General features: G+C 41.9%; 1 protein-coding gene across 1 annotated transcript in view; it reads left to right on the top strand.

The window, feature by feature from the left end:
- The first annotated feature begins 13,559 nt into the window (after window positions 1–13,559).
- Window positions 13,560–26,127, top strand: part of ARHGAP18 (Rho GTPase activating protein 18) — a 91,232-nt gene continuing 78,664 nt past the window's right edge. Inside the window, exon 1 of the mRNA XM_065401135.1 lies at window positions 13,560–13,704. Coding sequence (XP_065257207.1) covers window positions 13,592–13,704 — 113 coding nt within the window. The 5' untranslated portion in view covers window positions 13,560–13,591. The remainder of the gene's footprint in view (window positions 13,705–26,127) is intronic.

Here is a 26,127-nt window from a genome sequence, read left to right as displayed (position 1 = left end):
GATGCAATGAACAGTAACAATCTTCCTTGCAAATATAGATTTTCACAATCTGCAAAAATACAGCAACTAATCTGTCAACAACCAGCTCTCGGAAAATGTAGCAATGAACTCATTGTACTCTAATAGCTATCTGCATGCATGATAGATTGCTTGTTTTTAAAATCTTTACAAATGGCATTTGCAAAAAGTTAAAATATTTCCTCTACTTAGTAGAGGAAATATCACAAATATTACAGTAGCATTAATTAAGCAAAAGGTAAAATGTAAAAAAAAATATTGTAAACTACAGCTGATAGGTAGGCTGTGTCGACAGACACTGCATGAGTGAGCAAGAGACATATCACCATCTCTCTTAGACTTTAACCTTTAACTCAGGATACTGTAGTTTGCCCTCCTAAATCCAGATAATATGGTATTACCGTAGTGGGGCGGCGGCTGCCCCACTCCCTGAATTTGGGGCTGCAGCAGGCCAGTGGGCCTGCACAGACAGGGAGCCAATCAGGGAAGGCCTTATAGGGAGCCAATCAGGGCCCAGATTGGAGGGAGCCAATCCGGGCCAGGCTCAGCCCTATAAGAAGGCTGCTCAGGACAGAAGCAGGCAGGCTGTCCCAGGCCTTTAACAGGGGAAGGTTGGTCTCCAGGCTGGGAGACTAGCACCCAGGACAGTGCAGTGCTGCGCAGGCCCAGGGGGAGCAGAAAGGAACTCCAGCCCGGTGTCTGCCAGGCTGCAGGCCCTGAGGGGAAGGGCCTAGCCGGTGCGAGGGGCCAAAGGGGAAGCGGCCCAGGGACGTGGACAGACGGAGGGAGAGAAGGAAGGCAGGACGGCTGCCACTAGAGAATCCCTGGGTTGGGACCCAGAGTAGTGGGCGGGCCTGGGTCCCCCCCCTTGCCTTGCACCCGGCCGACGGAGCGGCCATCTAGAGCTGCACCAACCCCCTGCCAAGAGGGGAGTGACTTTGAGGGTGCAGCTGGCCACGTCGGCCAGGACGCAGAGAGGCAGCTGATTGATCCCTTCCCCCCGCCCCCAGAAGGGGGCGAGGATGGACTAAGGGGCACTGCCGGAGGGCAGTGGCTCGAAGAGGATGCCGCGAGCTTGGGAGCAACGCGGGTCTGGACACGCCAACCGAAGGCGAGACGACGAGCGGGACACCACCAAGAGGGGGCGCTCCTCTGTTCAGAGTTAATTCCCAAGACCACCAGTAGGAGGCGCCAGGTGGTGAGTCCCAACCCCGTCACAGGCGGCCAAAACAAAGCAATATCATTTTCATATGAATGTGACTGGATTACCCCATGAAACGCTTTGCTAACATAATACACATGATATTCATTAATGGCATTGTTATAAATTGAGAAAGTTATAGACTCTTGTAAAGCAGGGGTACTTCAGCTTGGTTGGAGCTTTGATATTTCAGCCAGCACATGGCAACCAAATTAAAGCTACAGTAAATTATTGCCTCCATATGTGTACTTTTGCAAAATGTTCCAAATCAAAGCAAAATGAATAACTGCTAGATTCTCTCAGGGGTAGTTGCGTTGATGGTTAAAGAGGCTGCAAGCAGGCTTAACATCTACTTTCTAAATACTACATCCTACAAAAATCATAATACATTCTTACTTTGAATCTTGCTCCAAGAAAATTGGAGCAATAGCATCTTTAAATCAACAAGACTAAAACTGTGCAGATGGGAAGTAAGCAAAGACAGGCAACAGAAACAGCAAAAGTGTAAAAAAAGGAGTTTTGAAGCCCAGTCAAAATATAGACAGTCAGAATTATTACTGAACAGATGACATTCACTAGTTGGAAAGGAGGCGCTCCTTTCACAAACTTTAACTTCCAGTAAATAGAAAACTCATTGTTCCATTTCGCTTTCCCTTAGTAAGGTCTCACACCCCACACCCCCAGCACACACAAGCAAACAAACACACTGTGAACTAATTGATCTATTACTCCTACAGGCTGGGAAGGAAGAAGCAGATTGGCAGTGCAAGGGTCTGGGTAAATACTGAGTTGGAGAGGAGTCTTAGTAGCCAGATTTTAGGGTCCTCTTCCAATTTGTTTTACAGGGCTTTATATTTAAATTCACTCAGATACATATATAGAGAGAGATCATCTGCTGCATAGGAATGGTCTTCTCTCCCCAGGTGAAATCCTGGCTCTGTTGTGGTTGAAATCAAGGGAAAATTCCCATTGACTTAACTGGGGCCATGATTCAACTTCCCTTCCCTACACCTGCCAAAGCAACAGTGTAGGTCCTCTGTACAGGTGGGGGAGGGAGGGAGAGGTTTTGTTTGTGCTCTTTGTGTTGTTCCCTCTCTGGACGGAGAGAGAGACCAGGCAGGAAAAACATCTCCTGAAAACATACCTGAAATGAGCATCTAAGATTACAAAAATTGTAAGTTCGGGCAAGGAAATGCGTTAGATTATCTTTTGTTTTAGCTTGTGAATTTTCTCTGTGCTAAGAGGGAGTTTTATTCCTGTTTTTTGTAACTTTGAAGCTGAGCCTAGAGGAGAGTGCTCTGTTTTAAACCTTTTTATTCCCTTTAAAGTTACCTTCCATCCTGATTTTTGCAGGTGTGATTCTTTTACTTTTTTTTTTTTTAAATAAAATTATTCTTTTAAGAACCTGATTGATTTTCAGTGTCCTAAAAACCAAGGGGTTTGGTCTGTGCTCACATTGTAACCAATTGGTTGGTATATTATTTTCAAGCCTCCCCAGGAAAGGGGGTGAAGGGGCTTGGGGAATATTTTGGGGAACAAGTGACCCTTTTCCTGAATTTTTGTCTAAATCACTTGGTGGTGGCAGCAATACCATCCAAGGACAAGGAAAAGATTTGTACCTTGGGGAAGTTTTTAACCTAAGCTGGTAAAAATAAGCTTAAGGGGTCTTTCATGCAGGTCCCCACATCTGTACCCCAGAGTTCAGAGTGGGGAGGGAACCCTGACAACAGCACTGAAGAGAGTTGTAGGAGGGGGTGCTAACCACAGTTCCAGTCACTGCACCTGTCACAGAAAGATCTAATCCACTGGTTAGGGAGGATGTGTATTATCCTCTCAATTTGCTATTACCTGTGATGGAATCAGCAGCATGTGCTGGTCAGGGGGGTGCATGTGGTTCCTCCTCCAAAGTGAGGCAAAGAAGTGCATTCATTAGCGTGTTGTAGTTGCTCACTGAGTCTTGCTTGCCAGTGAGCGCAGTAGTCTTATACTAAACACTCAGCAGCATTCCATGCCCTCTGCTTAGCTCCCTCCTGGAAGAGTGGGTTTACAGTTATATTGTGTGTGCATATATATTGCAATATATGCGCATGCAGATTAGTAAAATTTGTAACAAGTGTTTCATCTTTTCTGCTGTCTGTTTGCTGTACTCAGGGTTAGCAATATGTTCTCGTGTAAATATGATAGTGTGAGAGCCAGGAAATATTAAGCTACTACATTGACAGTCAAAATAAGTCTGACTAATGTGTCAAACCTTTTTTTTGTGAAAATCTTAAGTAAACCCTATACATAGTTGTCTCTGCAGAAACCACACACTTTGCATCTGATCTAGGTAAACTCTTTAAGTTAGCCTTTTGTAACTCAATTTACTACATCCAGAATACCTGGCATTAATATGTTCTTGTGCCCTATATTTTTCTGTTCCTTCCTATACTATTATCACATTGCTTTCCTATCCTATCACAATAGGGTGGGTATTGTTGTAAGCAGAGCTGGGCAAGCTAGCCACAAACAAAAGTTTAATCTTTGACTGTTAACAGGACTATCTTTTACAAATCTGCTACTTATTTAAAATTATTTGTGAATAATTTACATGGTTGTGTTAGCTTACACAATTCACCATAGCTGTCACTTTGAGGATTCACCATTCATGCTGTATGAGTGGTACTTTTTCAGCTCTGATTCACAAACCCACAAAGAGCCATCTGCATATGCACATCATGATTTCTAGTGCAAACGGTTGCACAATTCTTCAGTGATTTTCCTTCCTATGAATATTCATGTGAAATAAATTTCACTCAGATGAATGCTTGTGAAAAGCAAATAAAAGGTGACAAATAGTATCAGGAAAGTCCCAGTTTTTATTCTGATGAATGTATGTGAATATTTTTGTTCAATATTTGACCAGTTCTAGCTACAAGAAACTATACTAAGAATTCAACTCCAGAATCAAAAAACTGAAGTGCCATAAAGTTAGATACTTATAATCAAACTTAACTGTAAAATTTGAGTGCTCAGCTGTGCTGTCAGAACCAATTTACGCCCAAGGCATGGTAATGTTGTATACATTACTTGGATTTCTTCATTTGATCATTTCTTCAATCTGCAAGTGTAGCAAGAATGAGTCTGGCAACTTGTCAGGAAACCCAAGACTGGCAGCGATTTGGGGACTTCAACTCTCTAGGACACTAAGACCAGTAGTACATCAGAGGAATACTTCTGAGGAATAGATATTATCCCATTAGGGCAATGTATCAGAGGGGTAGCCATGTTAATCTGTATCCACAAAAACAACAAAGACTACCCACGAAAGCTTATGCCTGAATAAATCTGTTAGTCTTTAAGGTGCCACCGGACTCCTCATTAGGGCAATGATTTTCAAACTGTGGTCAGTGGACCAATGGTGGTCCATGCAATTGCTTCTCTCGCAGTTTGAAGCATCTATTATCTTCACGCAGCGACATTTCCAGATAGCTGTGTCCCAATCCAGAACTCACTATTTTCATAGGCTTTTTTGACCGACTAAGCTTAAAAAAAAAAGTACCTTTCTATCTTGCCTGGCTGCTTCATGTTTTACTTTAACGGGTGTTTCTCTGGTGTACATTCAGCTGTGATCAAATATACAGGCAACAGCAAAATTGGAGGGGTAACAAAGAAAAGAGGACAGAGCCAAACTGCAAAGTGACTTGGAGAGCATCTGAAATAATTGGTTGCTAACTCCTAGCCAGATGTAAATTGACAAAAGCCATCCTGGCCCCCTCTCAGACCTGATCATCCAAGACCGGCCTGAGAACTAGTTGTATGCTCAGGTTTCCTGTGAACCGAATATTAACAAGTGGCAGACACACATCTTTAATCAAAGCAGCAGATAGTATCTGGATTTTTTCAGATAGGGAGAAGCTATCTACCAGCATCATTTCCATCTGACTTGGTTAAAGCTTGAGCCAACTAACTCTCATCCAACTCCCAGTGTATCCACCAGACACTGGATACAGCATTCAGTTCACTGCCTGGATTGGATGAAACACAGACTTGAGTTATCAGCATACTGAATACATCACAGCTTCTGCCTCACACTGACCCTAACAATGGTCCCATACACCCATTGTACAAGAAGGGAGATAAAATAGAAGCTTCTGAAACCCCATGTGAGAGCATCCTCAGTGCAAGAAAGGAATGGCACAAAAGCCTTCCTCTGGGAACATGCAGCAAGAAAGTATCTGAGCAGTCTCCCCCATACCTGCTACAGTCTGCAGGCAAATCAACAACTCCTCATGGAGAACAGTATTCAAATGGACACCTGATCTGCATCCATCATTGGCCACTAATGCAACCAGTGCACTCTCCATGCCATACCCAGGTTAAAACCCAGACTTGACTGGGTTAAGGAGATTTAAAGCGGTTGGATATTGAAAAGACAAGATGACAAGAATTGTGTTTTAAAAAAAAAAAAATTGGAAGATTTAGTTTAGCCTTATAATTGGCCACATTAGTCAGGGCCACGTGGTAGTTTCTTGAACTAAAACTGTTATCAGAGCTTCCTTAAGAGAAGGCAGCAATCTGCCCACTGTAATGGAGGTATTGATAGTCAGCACTGAAAATGGGCCTAGCTCCTCAACACTGATTTTTTCACTAGCCAGAGGTGACCTGGGTCCAAAGCATAGGTTTTGTCATATAGTTCTCCCCAAACTTCCTGTATCTCAGGTTGAGTCACTGACCAGAACTCAAGCACAAGAGATTTAGCATTTGCTCCTGAAGACATTACCCTGCCCTCATTAATACAGACAGTTCAGTCCAAATTGGCATCATTTTATCCTCAATGTAACATGCACAAAAAGACTAACAAATAACAATATTTTGCACATAGGGAGTGACTTTTAAAACAATGTAACAAGGATTAAATAGGCCTCAAACAGCTCTGTAATATGCATATTATTAATCTCATTGTATAGATAGGTAAACGGAGGCAGGGAGCTGTTAGGTGGCTTGTACAAGGTCACAAAAAGTAAATGACTGGTCTAGGAATGAAGCCAAGGACTATTGACTCCCAAGTCCCATGCTTAGCCACTAGGCTATCCACTTCTCCCAGACATCTGTTGTAAAAAGCAGATAAATGAGTGCACTTTACCCACCACTAAAACGCGGCCACCTCTGTTAAACACAGCAGCTACATATCAGCCAAAAGCAACAAATCAAACAAGAACCTCATCCAATCAAAACTATAGGGAGATTTGTTTTAGATTAATTCATATGTGTATTAGTCTTTATAAGGATAATCTCAAAAAATGCACCAATAATTCATCATGAACTAATTGAAAAATAATAATTACCAAAGCAGCCAGCAGAGTGCACCACATGCATTTTAGAACAGTTTCCAGGAGGAAGGGGAACAGTGAAAAGTGTTGCTGGTTTATTTTTTCTTAATTAATCTGTATAATTAAATCAATTAATTATCTGTATAAAAAGATTACGAATGGAGGGGAGGCTTGGTGGGACTGTCGGAGAACAGAAAGTGTGTTTGTTCTCTTGCACCATTTCGCTGCTGTCTGTCATATACTGCTCATCAAAAATTCCCGGTGTATGGCGCTATCCTTGAGTACTGCTGAGCAACCCCAACACATCAATATAATGAAAGTTTAGGGTGTTCAGCACCTCTCAGGATCAGACCCTAAGAATGCACATAACATGTCAGCTACTGAACATGTGATCAGCTTCTCTGTGGACAAAGACTGTGGTTTCATGCCCAGATTTAATTTCTTTGCATAACTATGCTGATCTAAATCACCTCCTATACACCAGTACAGTATATCAGTAAAGGCTTGATTATTCTTATTTTTATGTACCACATGCTGCACGTTCAGCTAAATTAAACTGTTGAATCTGCTTTGCTATTTGCCGGCGCAACAGAACCATACTAAGCATTCTGTACAAGACCTCATCTAAATTATTTCTATTATTCATCTGCGGCTATAGAATAGTATTAACATATGTGGATCTTTACATAATAGAGTGGAATACCATATCAAGTGGTCAATTTAATATAGGTTTGCATTCAGCGTACTATATGAGCAGCTTTTCATTTCATGCCTTCATCTGTTATTTGGAACTCACAAACACAAATTGGAAAAAGGAAAGGCTGCCACAGTATTATATGAATGTGGATCAGGATGCAGGGGTGATGGGGGGATTTCAGCTCAGTTTAAAATTTGTCTAGACAAACACACACTGTCCAGGAGAAGAAAGTATTGGTAGGATCATAGAAACGTAGGCCTGGAAGCAGAGGTGGATTAAGCTTTTGTGGGACCCTGGGCCAAAGCTAGTGGGGGGGCCCCTCCCCACCCCTTCTGCTTGCAGTCCCCACATGCCCTGCGCTCTTGCTGGGGAAATGGGATCAGAGTGCGGGGGCTTGCCCTGCTCTGCCCCCCTCCCCATCCAGCACTCCTGCCAGGGAGCTGGCTCTGGGTTCAGGGGGCTTGCCCCACTCTCTGGCAGGAGTGCTGGGTGGGCGGAGCAGAGCAAGCCCCCATGCCTCAACCCCGCTCCCCGACAGATGTGGCGGGTGGGTGGGTGAGGGTGCAGGGGTGCCCATTTTTCTGGGGCCCCCCAATTGGCCAGGGTCCCTGGGCATGGGCCCCATTGGTTTACTGGCTAATCCGTCACTGCCTGGAAAGGACCTCAAGAGGTCATCTAGAGCATTCCCTCATGCTGAGGCAGGACTAAGTATACATAGTCCATCCCTGACATGCGTTTGTAAAACCTGTTCTTAAAAATCTTCAGTGACGGGATTCCCAAGTACCAGATCATTAGAAATATACCTAGTGAGTCACTGAACAAACTTGTGATCTCATTATAGTGTTGTTTGTGGTCCTGGGACATCTATATATATAGTCAGCGTGTCAACTGGAATAAATTGGTGTAGTGCCATAGAATTCAATTTGGAACCTGTTCATGTTGACATCGCACCACAACACAGGGTTGTTTAGTGGTCGGCTCTTTAAACTGGTGATGTTGTCATATCTGGAGAAGACATAGAATCTGAAATTCATCCATAACCTCAATGTGGAAAAATCTGTACAATGAGAGTATTTTGGGGGGGGAAAGGAAGGAAAATGAAAGAATAAAATTCAGTTACATAGTGAACTGCTAATAATATATAGTTCAAACTAATTTATACATATGCTCTGTAAAGATAGTCGTAAAGAATATTACTGAGGATACAATTTCTCTGTAAAGATCTCACACCAAACACTTTATAATTCGTGTTCAGAACCTGAGTGATCTGATTGGGTAATGTAACTGTGTACAAGTCATGCTTTACCAATGCACATCAAAAGAGGTAATGTAATATTTTAAAGTCTTGGGCTCTATAGCAAAAGAGATTGATACAAGACAGCAAATAAGTCATATTTCTCAAGTGGCTGGAGGCCATATGTTTCAATCTTGCCCTCAAGTATACTTGATTGATAATACTGAATTGTGTGCCTTCTTTCAAATACATATTTCCATTCTTGGTAAGAACAGAAATATTTATTGCAAACTCAGTATTTACTGAGCACAATATTTCTATTAGGAGAAATTACATTAGTGGAGGAAAATGGTGGCATTCACATCAATGTTCAACATAACTTGTACATATTTAGGGCCAGATTCTGTTCTTGTTTCAGAGTAGCAGCCGTGTTAGTCTGTATCCGCAAAAATAACAGGAGTACTTGTGGCACCTTAGAGACTAACAAATTTATTAGAGCATAAGCTTTCGTGGGCTACAACCCACTTCATCCGAAGAAGTGGGTTGTAGCCCACGAAAGCTTATGCTCTAATAAATTTGTTAGTCTCTAAGGTGCCACAAGTACTCCTGTTATTTATTCTGTTCTTGGTTACTTCGATATAAATCTGTTCTTCGTTACTTCAATATAAAGGAAGTGGAATTACTCTGGATTTACACTGATGTAAACGAATGAAATGTGGTTCCAGCGGACTGCCAAACGCAGTGACCAAGGTTTTTTTTAAAAAAATGCATCCCTAGAATTAAGCTCTTAAGACCACGAGAACTGTTGTGTGCTCAGCACATTTGAAAAAAATCAAATCATTTATTGGGCCAAACTTCTTTGTCTTGTTAAAGAGATTTAAGAGGAGATTTCAGTATCTCTGCTAATTCTGAGTCATCATTAATTCAACCGCTGTCATTTATTAATGGAACTACTCTCTAATAACTTTCCCCCTCCAATATATTTAATAAAGTTCTTCTTATTCTCTATTGGGCTAGTATTAACTCATTCTATGTTTTTTGCCACCCCGATCTTTTGCCTGCATTCCTTAAACAGAGTGTGAATATTCTTCTTTGTCTGCCTTCTTCCTTTTCCATTTGCAGTACAATTTTCTTTGAGCAGTCCCTAGTGTCACCTCATTGGTTGCCTCTTGTTCCTGTATTCTTCCTTTACAGAAGAAGCACAGTGCATTATGCCTTAATTATGGCATCTTTTAGGATGTTTATCAAAGAAAAGGCATCTTACATTTTTATTCTTATAGCACCTAATCTGTATTCTGTTCAGGCAAATTGCTTTGAAATGCATGAAGTAAACATACAGTACTTTAAATATTTTTATTTAGTCTTTACAGGATGTTTTGTAACTGAGTAAAATGTTTGTCATATACTCAATATCCTGACATTTTAAAAATTCACAAAGTCCTGAACATCTTAGTATTTATATATGTTTTCAATATTAAAAAGAAAAATAATGCAAAAGAACTTTCACTACTTAAAAAACAGACTATTTAACAATTAATTATGTCATGTGTGTTAAAACAAAAAGAGCAGTAGGTAAAAGTCAGATATGGTAGGTGCAGTGACATACATTAACAGGGCTATAGTTTCTGGTTTTACACTGGTGTAAAATGTGAGTAACTCCAATTGTCAGCTAAGTGTGACCAGAATCAGGCCCCAATTTGTGCCATTAAGACAGAGCCCATAAGATATGCTGTGGAGCTGCATCAGGTCAAGGAGAGCACTAAAGAGGCATTTTTCACAGCTCCAAGATATGCTCTGGCAGTACCCCTGCTACTATATTCCTCTAGGGCTTGGAGGCGTGAAGTTACACTCCCACCAGCAGGGGCAAGTTGTAAGGTGGAGCAGTGGTCTTGCTTCCTTCCCTCCCCATCTCCTTTGGGGTGCTGGGCATTCCTAGGGGAATAAGGAGATAGCAGCCTCTGCTCTCCCCTGTGGGTATGGGGTGCAGTTCTGCATGATACTCCTGGCTTAAGAATGAAAACAAACTTTCAAAGGGGTCAGAATGGACTGGTTTTATCCTCCCCCTTCTACTTTTTCTCAGAAATATTTTTTGAAATTAATTAACAAAATCCCACTATTAGGGAAAAGATTAAGAATATTTATTAAAATGTTCATAATTTCAATTGTAAAAGTCAAAGAATGAAAAGTTTCACACACAAATTCATTTACAAATGGCCATTTTTACACAAAAAGTTCAGTTGAAAACATTTCAACCAGCTTGCTAGCCCTACACAGGCAGCATACGAGCATAGTGGTAGAAAGCACCTCACAGAGCCCACATTAGGGTCAGGCAGAATTGCAATTCCTCCCCCTCACTTCTACCCCCCCCCAAAAAAAACCTCTGCATAAATATCTACGGACCAGGCAGAAGATGGCCCTCAAAGATTGCATAGCGGAAAGGAACCTCTACAATTGCTGGCCCACAGACGCTCGACTGAATTTCCTTAGGCAGCTTCTCTCAATTCTACAGGGATATTACCCCTTCCCCAGCAGCGAGAGAACATAGTCAGGTATTCTGTAGCCACCCCTCCAAGGGAGAAACGGTTGAATGAAGTCCTGGTCCCCTTGGCAAAAACTCTCATTGGCTTTAACAGGGTCAGGATTTCACTCATTAACTCTGCCAGATCAATGGTTATAAATAGCAACTGTGCTCAAGACTGACTCTGAAGGAAACATTCTATGCAGTGCTGTTGTTGCTGCCATGTTGGACCCAAGATATTACAGAGAGATGGGTGAGGTAATATTTTATTGGACCATCTGTTGGTGAGAGAGAGATAAGCTTTTGAACTTACACAGAGCTCTTCTGTTTCTGAAGGACATGTTGATCTTGCTTAGTGACTCTCCCAGTGTTCAAACATGAGGGCACATTCTTCCCTAGCTGATTCTCAACTAGGGAAGGCCTTCAGAGTGGCCATAGGTCAAAATTATTGGATCTCCATTTTGGAGATCAGCCAGGCAGAAAAATAAAAGGGACTAACCATTGCCATATATGTTTATTTCAATGTGTGATCATTTAAATAAATATAGGTACAGAACTCCAGGTATTTGCATGCTAGCAAACATCTTGCTTTGTGCACTGAAGTCATTAGATATTAAACCACACACTAACACACGCATGTGCATAGGAGCTTTTATTTCTATGTGTAATCTTTGTTTTTTCTTTTTTTAAAAAGCCCAAGGAAATTCAGTCTAAAATTACAATATGCAGAAATCAAGGAATTCATTTATGGTACACAGAACCATAATTTAGATACCGAGGTTTATGGTGTAAGTACTTATATACATGTACAGAAAGGGACTCATTAGAATTGTGAAAATCATAGCTTTGAACGCACTGGGACAGAACCTTTGCTTTGACTCTGATTTTTCTGATATGCCAACACAAAGCAACTGGAAAGCCCATAGATCTGGACTCTTGAGAATTCATGGATGGTATGGGGCCATAGCACCTCTCCACCCAACCCTCCATGCAGGTGGTATGTCTAGGAGAAAGAGGCCTGACCAGGGACCTCCTGCACTCTGGCTATCCCAATTAGTCCCTGATTGTCAAAATGTTGCCTTGGAGCTATTGGCAGCTGGGTGCAAGTTGGAGCAGCCCTGAGGCTTCTCAGTCACGCTGGGGACAAAGCACCCGCCCTTACTTCCCACTGCCAGTTATTGTAGTTTTACAATTAACTATTTTTTCTAATTTAAAAAAAAAACCCTCATGTGAAAAATGCCAACAAAGGAAATTGTCTATAGTGATTCAGTGACAGACTGTGCACTAAGTGCTGTCTGGTGCATAAAGTAAACCAATGGAAGAAAGAGAAAAATATGTTTTTCTTCTCATCTTCTAGTTATAGCACTCTTAGGGTATCACTTGTAACAGGTAAAAATTTGCGGAGTGAAGTCTGTTTTTTTCAGTTGACTATCTTTTTAATTCTAAACGAATAATATTGTATTAAGGCTTTTTAAAGCCGTCTTACATTGAAGGCTAGTGGAGATTGCTGTTATATACTCATTTATGTATTTCATGGAAATGAACGGATTCAGAATCTTTGATTTACAAATATTGCTATCCTATCGAAACAACTATTATTGTTACTCTCTTCCTCCCTCTCTCCCTTTTCCTACTCTTTGTTTGTCACAATAATTAGTTGTATCCAGTCATAAATTAACCCTGATCCCACTAACATTTATGTGTGTACATAACTTTACTCACACAAGTAATCAAATTTAAGTCAGTGGGACTCGTCACATGAGTAAAAAAGAAAAATAATGTGCAGGATCAGGGCCTGAGATCGTAGAGCAGGAACGTTGTCAATTTCGGAGTTTCCACAGCACCTACCATAATTGGACCCAGATCGTGACTGACTACCATCATATAAAATAATACATTCTATTTTTGGTATTGTATACACCCAGTGCTTATTGGGGGGGGGGGGAGGAGGGAGACACTGGCTTGATAGGCAGCCTGTAAGTTTCTTAACGGTTCAAACTGACAAAAATAGAATCTGCTGTATTTTGGAAAGCTAAGCTGGGTAATCATTATGAGTGAAGTCTGAGCTGGGAGAGCTATATGAATCTGGTTATATCAGCTCTTCTATGCTGTACTCACATTTGCCTTAGCTGTGTGTATTCAGGAAGTCCTGAATCCTGTCAGCAAGGGGTTAAGGAAAGTGGCAACTCAGTGACCAGAAGAAGAAGAAAAAAAGCATCATCTGGAAACAGGAATTGGAAAACAAAACTATCTTTTCCTGGGACCTCGTATTGTCTAGTGAATAAGTTTCTTTCTACCCTTGTACTGACTAGTTGAATGTACCCTATTTAGATGTTTAAGTAATTAAATAAGATAATAGTAAAACACTGCAAAGGAGCAAGAAATTTCCTCGTTTAACAATACTCATGAATCATAGAGTCTAATTGGAGAGACAGGAAGCATTTCACATAAATAACTCCTCCCCTCCTTCCTCCTCTGTTTTGCAAACGCTGATCTTCAGAGGAGGAGCCGGGGGATGCTAATGAGCTGAGTTACCAAGCGAGGCGCTGGCAGGAACTTCATTACCCTTCTTTGCCTTAGTATCTTGGCAAATTATGCTGCTACTCGCACCATGAACTGGCTGTCCGCTTCCCCGGGAGTCGTTTTAACAGCATACCATCCCAGCGGCAACAATGCCGTGGCCGGGAGTAATGCGAAAGAGAGCGAAGAAACGGTCCCCTCAAGGTAAGGTAGAGTGCTCGGGAAACTTCACCTGCTCAGGGAGAACAGCCAGGCAGAGGCAGTCTGAGCTGAGAGAAACGCCGCTGCTGCTACCATGCAACCTGTTGACGCAGGAATGCTGTCCCAGGGTTCAGTACAAAGGCTCGGGGGTGCAGTCTGTAGGCTACAGATCAGAGAAGCAAAGTTTGGAAAACGTCAGAAGTTGCTCTCTGCAATGAGGTGCAGGGTATGGGCTGGAGAATTAACAACGTCTGAAACAGGTGCATTTGCAGAGACAGCACATGAGCTCCCACAGGTTGGGAGTCTTTAATGCCTTTCGTGTACAGCAGGTAGAAACGCTTTCTGCCAGCAAAATTACTATTCTTAACTGGTAAACACTATCTGTGAAGAGTCAAGCAGTAAAGAACTCCCCCCAGTCATTGGGCTTACCTGATCTTTGCTTTTGGAGGAGGGTGGGGGAGTGCTGCCCTTTCACTTGGGGTGGGCATGGAAGAGAGACAGTTGTGCACAATCCATGCTTGTGTGTGTGTGTGTATTTTATTTATTTATATATATATATATATATATATATATATATATATATAAAATTACCGTTCATAAGAACAAGTTTTTGACTCAAACAAAACATCTCCTCACTGGCGCAAGGTGATGTGGTTACATAGAGGGAGAGAAAGGAACATGTATTCCATAGATTACTGAGGTGCAAATAGGCTCTGTGTACTTTGTTCTTTTTTTCCCCTCCTACTGATTTTTTTTAGATTACCTCTATACTTGGTGAATTGTTTCCTGCTTCAGTGTGTGTGCTGGAAATAGTAAATATTCACAGCAGCGCAAGGCATTGAGTGGAAAACTTGCTTGTAAAATGAATGCTGTTATAACTCAGTTAGTACCTGCATGTGTATTACTTAAAAACACAGCAGCTGCAGTTCTTTGTGCACCTTTATCTAGGCCTGTAGTCTGATGAGCACTTTGCATGTCCAATTTCCATGGATGGTAGTGGGAGTTGTAGCACAACACATCACAAGATCAGGCCCTTCAAGTTAAGCATTGTACAACTCTTCATGGGGCCTTTATGTATTGTACTGCTCTGTTCTTTGTATGTGGTAAGTTAAAGGATGGTGCTGGTAAAGAGAAAAAAAAATCTTTCAATTTAGTATTTCCCCCTGCCATAAAAAAAAAGTAAAATTGGTGCATGGGAAAGGTGTCAGATTGACATGCAGACTGAAGATCTCAGATTATTCCATAGAACAGGTTTAGCACAGGCAGCAGCATTGCAGACTTCTCCACATCGACCCCCATAAAGATCATCTGTAGAGAAATCACCGGTGGGAGTGAGGAGTACTGTCCTCATGGCTCATTCTGATCATTTACCATTTCTCTGCTGAGAGAGTCAACAAAAGTGCCAGCAGCAGTGGTGAGATTTATAATACGTAGACTATTGAGGGCCCCATTGAACTTGGAACTGTCTTACTATGTGCATGTGTAAGTACATGTGTTTGCCTCAAAGAGATTCCAGTCTAAATAGACAAGGCAAATAAAGGGTGGGAAGAAGGAAGTACTAGGATCCTGATTTTATAGATAACGGAGGAGAGGTGAAGTGACTTGCCCAAGGTCACACAGGGAGTCAGTGGAAGAGCCAGGACTTGACCTCAGAAATCTCAACTCCTTGTTGAGTGCTTTAACCACAAGACCATCCCTCTTTTCATTGTAGTGTTGCTAATTTCCCTATTAGGAGTTAGACTATCTGCACATTTTGTTTAGATCACCAGAACTGTTTAAGTTTGATATTGTTTGGGTTATTGAAAACCAACTGGTTTTATATAGACTAATGACTCCCACCACCCCTCTCTCCATATTAACTAACATCTGCTCCTCTGCTTTCATTCCATTGATATTCATGGGTATAAACATAGGACACTGCAAGGCTGGTGTACTCCTATAAACATGGAGCTCCATGGACACAGTAATGCAATCCTAGTCTTACTTCTGAATGTGTCTAAAGGTGCTAGAACTAGTGAAAGCAGAGACAAGGGTACTGAAAGCACCACACTAGAGAGCCGGGACTCAAAGGGAGGAAGTCGTGAAACCCCACTGCCATGTTGGGAGGGATCCTGATTTCTTATGTATTTGTAATGACATTTTTTCTAAGTTTGGCCCACTCTCTCATGTCATCGGAAGGACAGGATAAAAAATGTTATCCCACTCCCTAGAGAGAACTTTTGAAGGGGGAATGTTCTGCTAGAAGCTCTGCAACGGTGGGCTGGAAGTTTGGTGCCTTACACCTGCAGTTGTTTCAAATGCACAAAGGCCCAGGGCCTTTGCTCTGTTGCTTGGGAACCTCTTCCCCATGGCAACACAGCTAATTCAGGAGGAGCATTCCCACGTGGTCCCCATTAATTTGCAGTTGCCCTGAATGATCCCTTGAGTGGGAGGGTTCATTGTACAGAAGTAGTTACCACACAAGATAATTCTGATGGCATCAGCATTATTTTACATGGAGAAGCCACATGGGATTGAAGTGCAAAGGGGGGCATCTAATGTGATGAGCAGTCCTTCCCTAGTGCTTTTACTTCTCTGCCCCCAGAGCCTGACTCCCAACCAGGCTTCTGTGGGATGGTGGAAATAAGGGGAACATGCTCTGGAGTTCTTGATCCCTCTTTCTAGTTTGACCCCAGTCTGAATGTACTTTATCTGGCTTTCCTCCAAGTGGATAGTCCAATCCTTAATTTTGCAGTACTGTTTGCATGAGCTTAAGTGACATTAAGACATAGCAGTAGTACATTTCTTTGTTCACGCATAAGAAATCTTTACAGTACAGCTTAGGCATCTGTCACTTTTTCAAAATATATATTGTGGATGTGTTTGGAGTTGAGGGTTCCCTACTATGCAAAGTATTTAATCTAAGTGAGCAGACAGCTCAGACCAATACCAAAACAAACTGTTTACCCAGGCTGCTAATAACTTCAGTTTTAGGAATTTGTTACTAAATCTAGGGGAATGTGGAATGAAAAATGTGTCCACCTCCTGCCTTTGAAAAATCCTGGTACAAGAGCTGCTCAGCAAATCAGTGCATGTAGGAATAATGGTAGTTTGCCCTACCATAATACCTTTCTCCTGAGGATCTCAAAGTGCATTACAAACATTAGATACTAGTCATATTGATACCAAAAGAATCATACTGTATTCTCTTATCAATGGTTGGTTATGCTGTCTGCTGCTCATTGTGGACTTTGGGTGAAATGCCCGCTTATGCCAAATGCCAGCTACAAAGTATGTGTACCACTTTCTATCCCACTTATACCCTCTTTTGTGGGCTTCATGCGATGTGTTGGCCTTCTGCACAGGGGTGACTCACCTTTTAGGACACCACATTACATACACATGCTGGGAGTCACTTATACATGTTAAAATCATATAGCACAAGCTGTGTAGGGGTTACATGTGGATAATTATGAAGTTATAGTTACGCAACTGTAATTACATACCCTAACTTCTACATCATACAGGCAGAGACTGGTGGCTATTTCATTAAACTATCTGGGCATAATTTGGTTTAACTTTTGAAAGAGTTATGGGTCTCTCCTACTCACTGGTCATTTGATCCAGATTTTCACACCCATGGCATATTGAATACTGCCTTGCTATGGAAGTATCCCCACTGGCGTCAGTGTTGTGTATTAAGGTACTATTCAGCGTGAGTGAGGCTTTCAGATAATGTGTCCATATATGGATTTATGAGGTATGTGCTAAATGGCCAGGCAAAAACTCTTTGCAAGTCATACCTTTGCTTGCTGAAAAGCTGTGTGACAGCTTTGTCCTCAATGCTGCTTCTAATTAGAGTTGGTTGGGAAAGTTCCCAACGGAAAATGACCTTTTCACAAAATTTAAAATTTTCCAAGGAAAAATTTGAATTTTGGGAGGAAAAACTGATTTTTCCATCAGGAAAATATAAAAAGGGTTGCTGACTGCCTGAAAGCCTTTTTCAATTTCACTTTCTGCCTGCAGGGAATTGGCAAGAGCCTTCCAGGAGGACCACCAGCAGCCAAAAAAATTTCTGCTCTTGTTCTTTCAAATGGAATTTTTCTGAAAATCCTTTCCTGTGGGAAAAAATTCACACATTTTCCCCCCCTTCAAAAAGAAAAAAAAATTTCAGAGAGGCATTTCCATTTTCTGGCCAGCTCCACTCAGCATTGCCAGGTTGTGTAGGAATGTGCTACAGTTATGCAGGAAACATCCAAATAAATGAAACTGAGATCTTATGTAGAATTTGATGCCCTATCTACAGCTTCTGCTTTGTTCTGCAATATGCATGTACCAGCTCAGTGCTCCAGATAGTGTAACTTTAGTCCCAGTTTGAAAGTCACTTATTTGGCTTTACTTTGAGTCCAAAAAACTTTCAGTCTTTAACTTAGCAGCCACCTATCGTAAATATTCCTCTTACTTACTAATATTTGTATCACTATTAAATTAACAGTATGACTCAGCAAGTGGCTAAATGATTTGGTCCATTCTCCACTGGGACACTGATTATACAGTCGCAATCTCAAGTGATGACTATCCTATCCAAAGCATTCTTGCTGGAATCATTCTCCTGGAGCATTTAAATTTAATTAAGTTGTGTTCTGACATCCTCCCTGCTAGTATTTCAAATAGATAGTCAGCCCTTGGAAACCTACTTGCAACCTACTGGCCTACTTGCAAAAGTGTAACCTTAAGGTTTCTGCTCATCTAAGGAATCCTCCTTTCAAAATGGGTAATACTGAAGCAGTATGCTACTGTGCTCCAGAAATCATACCCATGCAAAAATAGCCAAGTTAGTTCACTCTGTGTTCTGCAGACATATTAAATTAAATTAATGGAGATATCCTATCTCCTAGAACTGGAAGGGACCTTGAAAGGTCATTGAGTCCAGCCCCCTGCCTTCACTAGCAGGACCAAGTACTGATTTTGCCCCAGATCCCTAAGTGGCCCCCTCAAGGATTGAACTCACAACCCTGGGTTTAGCAGGCCAATGCTCAAACCACTGAGCTATCCCCCCCCCCCCCCCCCCCCCCCGAGAATTCTTCCTTTACAAAACTTAGATCAAAGCCATGCTGATGGATGAAAGATGTAAACCTGTTCTAAGCTGGTCCTTGAAAAAAAAAATCATGCTATGTCTTTCACATATCTCCTCTAGAACAGGCTTACAGGAGTATGGTTTTAGGAGGCAATAATGTAGAATAGGCTTCTGTGTGGTGGCTTTAACATTTTTGCCAATCCAGCAGTATTTCCTTCAGCCAGGATCTTACAAATGCTGCTGATATTTTACCACACAGAAATCTAGTATGTTTATTCCTGTGATATTATACATTTGTGTAACCATAACAACTGGTAGAGTCTCTTCTCCTTTATATATTTTAAGTAACAGCTGTGTGGTTTCTAACCCTGGTTCAATTTTGTCTCAAACCCTTTGAGAGAAATAACAGATGGCCGACCCAGTGTCAAATTCCATTTTAACAACTATCCTCTGTCCACATTGCTTCATTTCCCCCCCACTGCCACATTTATCCACATCATGGATCCACTATCCTTGGATTCATCATCCATTGCTTGTATGTGATTTAGTGTATCCCTGCTGCCTTTTCACCCTGGTAAAATAAGTCAAGTGTGTCGCTTATGGTTCATATTGGATCAAGGGTACATGAGGTGCTTTGTAGGCAGGTAAGAAGAAAGAGGTCCCTGCTCTGAGTAATTTACAATTAAAGACCCTAATCTTGCAGATGATTATGCACATGTAACTTCATGCACATGAAAAGTCTGAGTTCTATGGCACTACTCCTTTATGTAAATATTACACACAGGTAACGGTTTGCAGGATTAGATCTAAATGGAGCATGTATAAAGGACAGGGAATGGGATAGAGCAAAAAGTCAAGTGACTGCATGCAGCAGCACTAGTTGTGCACTCACTGGTGCCATAAGAAAACAAAAAATTAAGGTATTTAAACAACATTTATATATTGCATCTTCGAGATCCAAGCCTAAAACACAGGTTAGCTGATAGGAATATGATGAAATTGTGGCTTTTCCTCCTTTCCCTTCTCATTTTTAACTATTTCCCCCCTCCTCCTTCCTGTCTTTTTTCCTCCAACTCTCTTTTCTCAGAGCTAGGCTGCCATCCTTTGTTTCTCTCTACTCCTGTCCCTCCCTCCCTCCCTCCCCTCTCTCTCTCTCTCTCTCTCTCTCTCTCTGCAGTGACTTACTCAGCCAGCTTACTGACTGTCACTCAGCCTTCATGTGCACCTGTAACATTGACAGACCCCAGTTGTTGGCAGGTGGGATAGAACCTGGGACCTCTGGAGCTTAGTGCATGAGCGTCTACTGCATGAGCTAAAAGCCACGTGGCTGATCGCTAAGGTTGTAGAGCAGACTAACCTCTAGGTGGTCTCAGTGCCACTAGATGGGAAAGAGCACCTCACCCAGGAGGTGTGGGGGTTACACACCCACCTAGCTTCCACTCCAGCTACCACTGCCCTCCTAAGCTCCCAATGGAGAAGGAAAGAGCAAGTTGAACTTTAACTTTCAAGGTCAGACCTCACTCTTCCCCCATCCCCATCAGCTCCTAAACCTCCAGTGCTCTCTCAGAGCAAGGGAATCTTCATGGATGAGTACCTCTCCTGATCCTCCTGCCACTGCTGCCTTCTATGTTCTCTTGCAGGAAGGAGGATCTTTGGATTGACAGCCCACTCCTTACTCCTTTATCTTTGTCCTTTCCATTCAATATGGTGCTCCCCTTTGACCATCCAAAGTCTGGCATATAGGCTTTGAAATGAGCTCCACCACAGATCTCAGTCAGCACTGATAGAACCTGAGACTGAGCAACAAAAATACACTTTCACCACTTGAGCAAAAGGAGTTACTGTATTAGCTGATAGCAGTAGTAAGCTCTTATCCACTCTGAATCATCACTAAAGGGGAACACCATACCACTTTGTCAACATGTTATACAAACACTGCCACATAAAGACTCACTTGCTACTTGGTCTCCCTTAGAAACAAGTCAGAAGGTAGGAACATCTTGAGTCTGGAAGGTTAAAGACAGGCTTGCATTATGTATCATCCCACCAGAAATGGGAGTTTTAATATTGACCATGACCGATAGATCAGACAGAACAGCAGTCACATACACCAAGAACAGATTTACTCATCAGCAGAATAGGTTTCAGACAATGTGTCCCAATATTTACTCACTTTAATCTGAATATTGAATCACTTGCATCCCAAACCAAAACATTTCAAAAAGATGCGGTTGTCAGTATGAATCCAGGCCTTCCCTCTGTGTCTATTTCCATCCCTGCAAGGAGAGGCGATGCAGCCACAGCAGTACCACTGATTTGCTCAACCTCCAAACACAGTAAAATGCTGCATGAGACATTGAAGCACCGTCACGGATTTATACAATTGGTGTAACTTATATTGGTGGAGCCTTTCCACCCACATTGGGTTCTTTCATAATCTGTTACTCTGCCGGAGGTCTCCCTACATTCACCATACAGGTTATTCTTAAGTCTTGTAACCTCTTTCATTATGCCTCTATGGGGAGTTCTGTAGTATTTTATACATGCCATTTCACATGTGCTGCCTTGCACTACCTTTTCCCCATAGCAAAACAAAAGATCTATCACATCAAGACTGATTGCACTTAACCATTGCAGTCTTGCATGTGGTGTCAGCAGAGCTGTACATGTAGTTGTTTTTACTGCAGATAGGTAAATGTCATCTTTTATTTGGATCTTCCTGCTCATTTAAACCACACCCAATTTGATGCTCATCTTACAAATTCATCTTGAACTGATTGACATAAGTGCTATTTAAACTGCACAACTTAAGATAGTTTTCACTTCTTTTTCCTCCTACCCATAGGACCTCACCTCACTCAACGCTTGAACCAAAGTGCATTGAAGTCAAGGGAGCAACTTCCATTCACTTCAGTGGACTTTGGTAAATGAGGAGTAACAGTTGTAGTCAGTGGAGTTACATCAGTGTCAAACTGATGGGAGAGAATCAGGACTCCATGTATCAGAGTGGTAGCCGTGTTAGTCTGTATCAGCAAAAAGAACAAGGAGTACTTGTGGCACCTTAGGCCTGGTCTACACTAACCCCCAAATTCAAACTAAGGTACGCAACTTCAGCTACGTGAATAACGTAGCTGAAGTCGACATACCTTAGTTCGAACTTACCGCGGTTCAGACGCGGTCCACACGCGGCAGGCAGGCTCCCCGTCGACTCCGCGGTACTCCTCTCGCCGAGCTGGAGTACCGCAGTCGACGGCGAGCGCTTCCGGGATCGATTTATCGCGTCCTGACCAGACGCGATAAATCGAACCCGGAACTTCGATTGCCAGCTGTCGAACTACCGCGGTAGTGTAGACCTGGCCTTAGAGACTAACTAACTTATTTGGGCATAAGCCTTCGTGGGCTAAAACCCACTTCATCGGATGCATGCAGTGGAAAATAGCCCATGAAAGATTATGCCCAAATAAATTTGTTAGTCTCTAAGGTGCCACAAGTACTCCATGTATGTTATTTTATGACATACAAAAAACAAGATGTTATGCCCTTTTCTGTTTATATGTGGAATATAGGGTCTGATGATGGATACCAATCATAATATACTATTTATTGCCAAAAGGCAAGGGGTTGCTGCTGTGTAGCAATGTAACCCTACGTGTGCCAGCCACATCTCTGCCAGCACCCAGATCGCCCTCGGCCTTTTCTGGGTGCTTAGCAGACAATACTTGGCAGAAAATAATATACTATGACTGATATCCATGATTGTCCAACGAGGACAGTTACCAGTCGTAATAAACCATCTACTGCCAAAAGGCAAGGGGCTGGTGCAATGCAGCCCTACGGCTGCCAGCCCCACAGCTACCAGCATCCCGATCGCCGATGAAGGCTACCACTCATGCTGCACCGTCTACCGCCAAAAGGCAGTTAGCTGCTGCTGCTGTGTAGCAATGCAGTCCCACGTCTGCCGGCACCCGGAAGACATATGGTGACGGTGAGCTGAGCTGAGCGGGCTCCATGCTTGGCGTGGTATGTTGTCTGCACAGGTAACCCAGGTAAAAAGGCGCGAATCTATTGTCTGCCGTTGCTGTGACGGCGGGGGAGGGGCCTGACGCAATGTACCCAGAACCCCCCGCGGCACTGTTTTGCATCATTCGGGCATTGCGATCTCAACCCATAATTCCAATGGGCGCCGGAGACTGCCGGAGACTGCGGGAACTGTGGGATAGGTACCCATAGTGCAATGCGCCGGAAGTCGACGCTAGCCTCGGTACTGTGGACACGGTCCGCCGACTTCATGCACTTAGAGCATTTTATGTGGGGAGACACACAATCGGCTGCATACAACCGGTTTCTATAAAACCGGCTTCTATAAATCCGACCTAATTTTGTAGTGTAGACATAGCCTAACAGACCTTTTAATTAAGAGGTCTGTATTTTTACTTATTAGTAAATGTAGAATGATTAGATAGATATGAAGTATAATATGACATGCTGTTGAAAAAGTTAGATTTTATTCAACAGCAGAGTGTAAGTAACAAATTTAAAAGAGGAAAGATACAGAGGCCTGCTTTATATCTTAGAGCGAATATTGAAGTTCAAAAAGTTATGTATGGTGCATTAAATTTTTATGTAATTATTTGAAATTAATATTACCTAGAAATCTTTTTGAAGAGCAGAATAGTTACACTTGCAGTCCCGGTTTTAGAATGAGTCCTAATGCCAGTCTGCTGGCATTGCACTCAATAAGAATTTGCAAAACTGTTAAACTATTGTCACTGCCAATATTCTTCTCTTTGTATCATTGTTTAACAAAATGAGCTGTGACAAGACAAGTTGGAGCTGAAAGCTGTAAGGCTTTCACAAAAGCTATTTATAGGTGCCCCAGAAACATTTGTAACTTGAACTTGAACACCCTTCTCTATAATTAATGTTTGCACTAGAGTTAATATGTACCTTCACGTTTTTCTATTAATCAGAATACTACACGCTGAGCCCATAATTACAGTAGCTCTGCTACAGAGAAGTTCTTGCCATGAACGGTTCTGTAGATTCCTGTTGTTAATGAACTTGATTTAGGAAAGAGTGATTCCACTATAGTACGATTTTGAACAAGATGACAGGCTACATGATGAGTACTGTTTTTAAATGAACCCATCTCTGCCCAGGAATCTTGACCTCAGAATTATTAGTGAGCGTTTAAAAATCAGACCAAACTGAAAGTAGAAATAGATATTTAAGAATCTAGATGTAAAAAACCCCATCAAAACCCAGTTTATTCTATAAAACACATTTAAACCATGTATATATTTGGCAGAGCAAGATTAATGTAGGTGTGGCTATCCTGTTCAATATCCATCCCCAATGAAGGGGGAAGGTTGTGCACTGGAATTCCTTTGTCTCTCTTGTCCTGTCCCCAACACACAACCCATGGAGTTCCAACCCTGTGACGCTTCAAAAGATGGGATTCCTTGGAATACCAGGGAGAAAACAATGTTACCAAGCTAGTCACCCTCTACCACAACTTTCCACAGCCCATAGATCTGCCTGACCAGGGGCCTGGCCTCTCTAGTCACAGGGGAAGAAAGGTAAGTAACTCCAGCATTGTGTTCACAGCATACAGACAGAAGTTAGATGAAAATATCAAATACTCTCGCTTGAAGGTTGCAATGTAATGTTACTTCTAGTCTTAGAATCCAGAACAGCACACAGCAACCGAGAGAGAGAGCGAGAGAGCAGGCTGCTCCCTAAGGCAGAGAGGTACAACTCGTCCCACCTTGTTCTACACTGGTTCTTCAGACTGACTGCTGGTAGTCTTGCTAGATTGCACACTTTACTATAGAGCCCCCTTGCCTACAAGCAGGGCTAGGAAAATCCTCCCCCTCCCAAACACTCTTAAAGTGATAGCTTGCAATTCCAAAACAGTCCTTAATACACCACAGGAAAGGACCTTTCCTTTGAGGGAGGTGGAATGCAATGAAGGAAGGATAGTTTGGCCTATGACTCAGAAGAGCTGCATTCAGTTACAAGCTCTTGAGTCTTTAAAATATTTAATCTTTGTCTTTTAGTTCCCCATCTGTAAAATGGGAATACTACTTGTAGTCACCTTTTATCTGTTAAGCTCTTCGGTGAGGACTGGCTCTTTGGATAGGTCTATACCTAGAACAATGGTGCCCTGATCTTGGCTCGTAAGCTCTACTATTTACAATTTGTACTACAGTAATGTTACACATGGTCAACTGTGTACCATATTCAACTTCTACAATCATTGAGATTGTTTGTTGATTTGCACACGCATCATTTTTCTTCTGAGTCTTATGTGTAGACTTCCCATTCCGCTGAACGAATGTTCAAATACACAACCAAACTCTGATCTCTGGGGTGCAGTTTGTCCAGTGCTTTATAGAAATGTGGATTTCATGGGAAATGAAAACGTCAAGATTTTTTATGGAGAGAGATCATCTGAGGATTTTTCCATGACAGGGCATTGCTACCCATGCTAACTTGGGATCAGTGTCAGTTGTTCTCCAGCACTGCATTTTCCAAATGGATGCAAGATTTTTTTACTCTCACAATGGTGAGTTGCTGTAAGAAAAGTAAATAAAAATACTAATTACAGAATAAAATTTTCATCCTGCAGTATCCACAACAAATATTTTGGAAGGCAAAAATGTTTGGAAGAAAGGCGGCAATTATACCTCATGTTTAGGGGAAGTTGATTTGGGCTGTTTCTAATATGTTCATGAAGTTTGTTCAAAGCAGCTTGTACATGAGAAGGTATTACTTTTATATCGCTGCTTCCTTTAAAACAAAAATCACATTTACTATCCTGCCACCTGTTCCTGGCTCCAAGTTATGGGAGGGGAGATGCTATTTTTTGTTTTATTTGAATGTCAGTACAAAATTTCTCTGGCCTACCAGCATTCAGAACTCCTGTTCCTTGCTCCTGAGTCTTAACACACTGACATGGCCTTTATTCTCTGCCCTGGGCAAGTCAGTCTTTCTGGCTCAACTTCCCATTTAAAAATCAGAATCATATGTAAATACTTCACAGGGATGTTGAGAGAATTATTTGACCTTTATATATCACTTAGGATTAGCCGAGAACCATCTCCGTGTAATAGTCAGGACATTGTGGAAGTTTGTTTTGTTTGGAGACAAGGTAATTGTTGTAATGTTCAATTTATTAAGTGTCCTGTTCTGCACAAAATGTTATTTGAAAGACTGGCTTCAAAGTGCTTGGTTGTCAGCCTACTCCAAAGGCATGGCATACTTGGGAAACATTTCCTCATTCTCTTGAAGATGGATATTGGAAGGGAGATAATACTGGATTATTTCCCTGAATATTTGTGTATTATAAACATAATATAGCATTGCAG

The sequence above is a fragment of the Emys orbicularis genome, chromosome 3 (genome assembly GCF_028017835.1).
Source record: "Emys orbicularis isolate rEmyOrb1 chromosome 3, rEmyOrb1.hap1, whole genome shotgun sequence".
In the NCBI taxonomy this organism is placed as follows: Eukaryota; Metazoa; Chordata; order Testudines; family Emydidae; genus Emys; species Emys orbicularis.
This window is presented reverse-complemented; position numbering and strand designations above follow the sequence as displayed.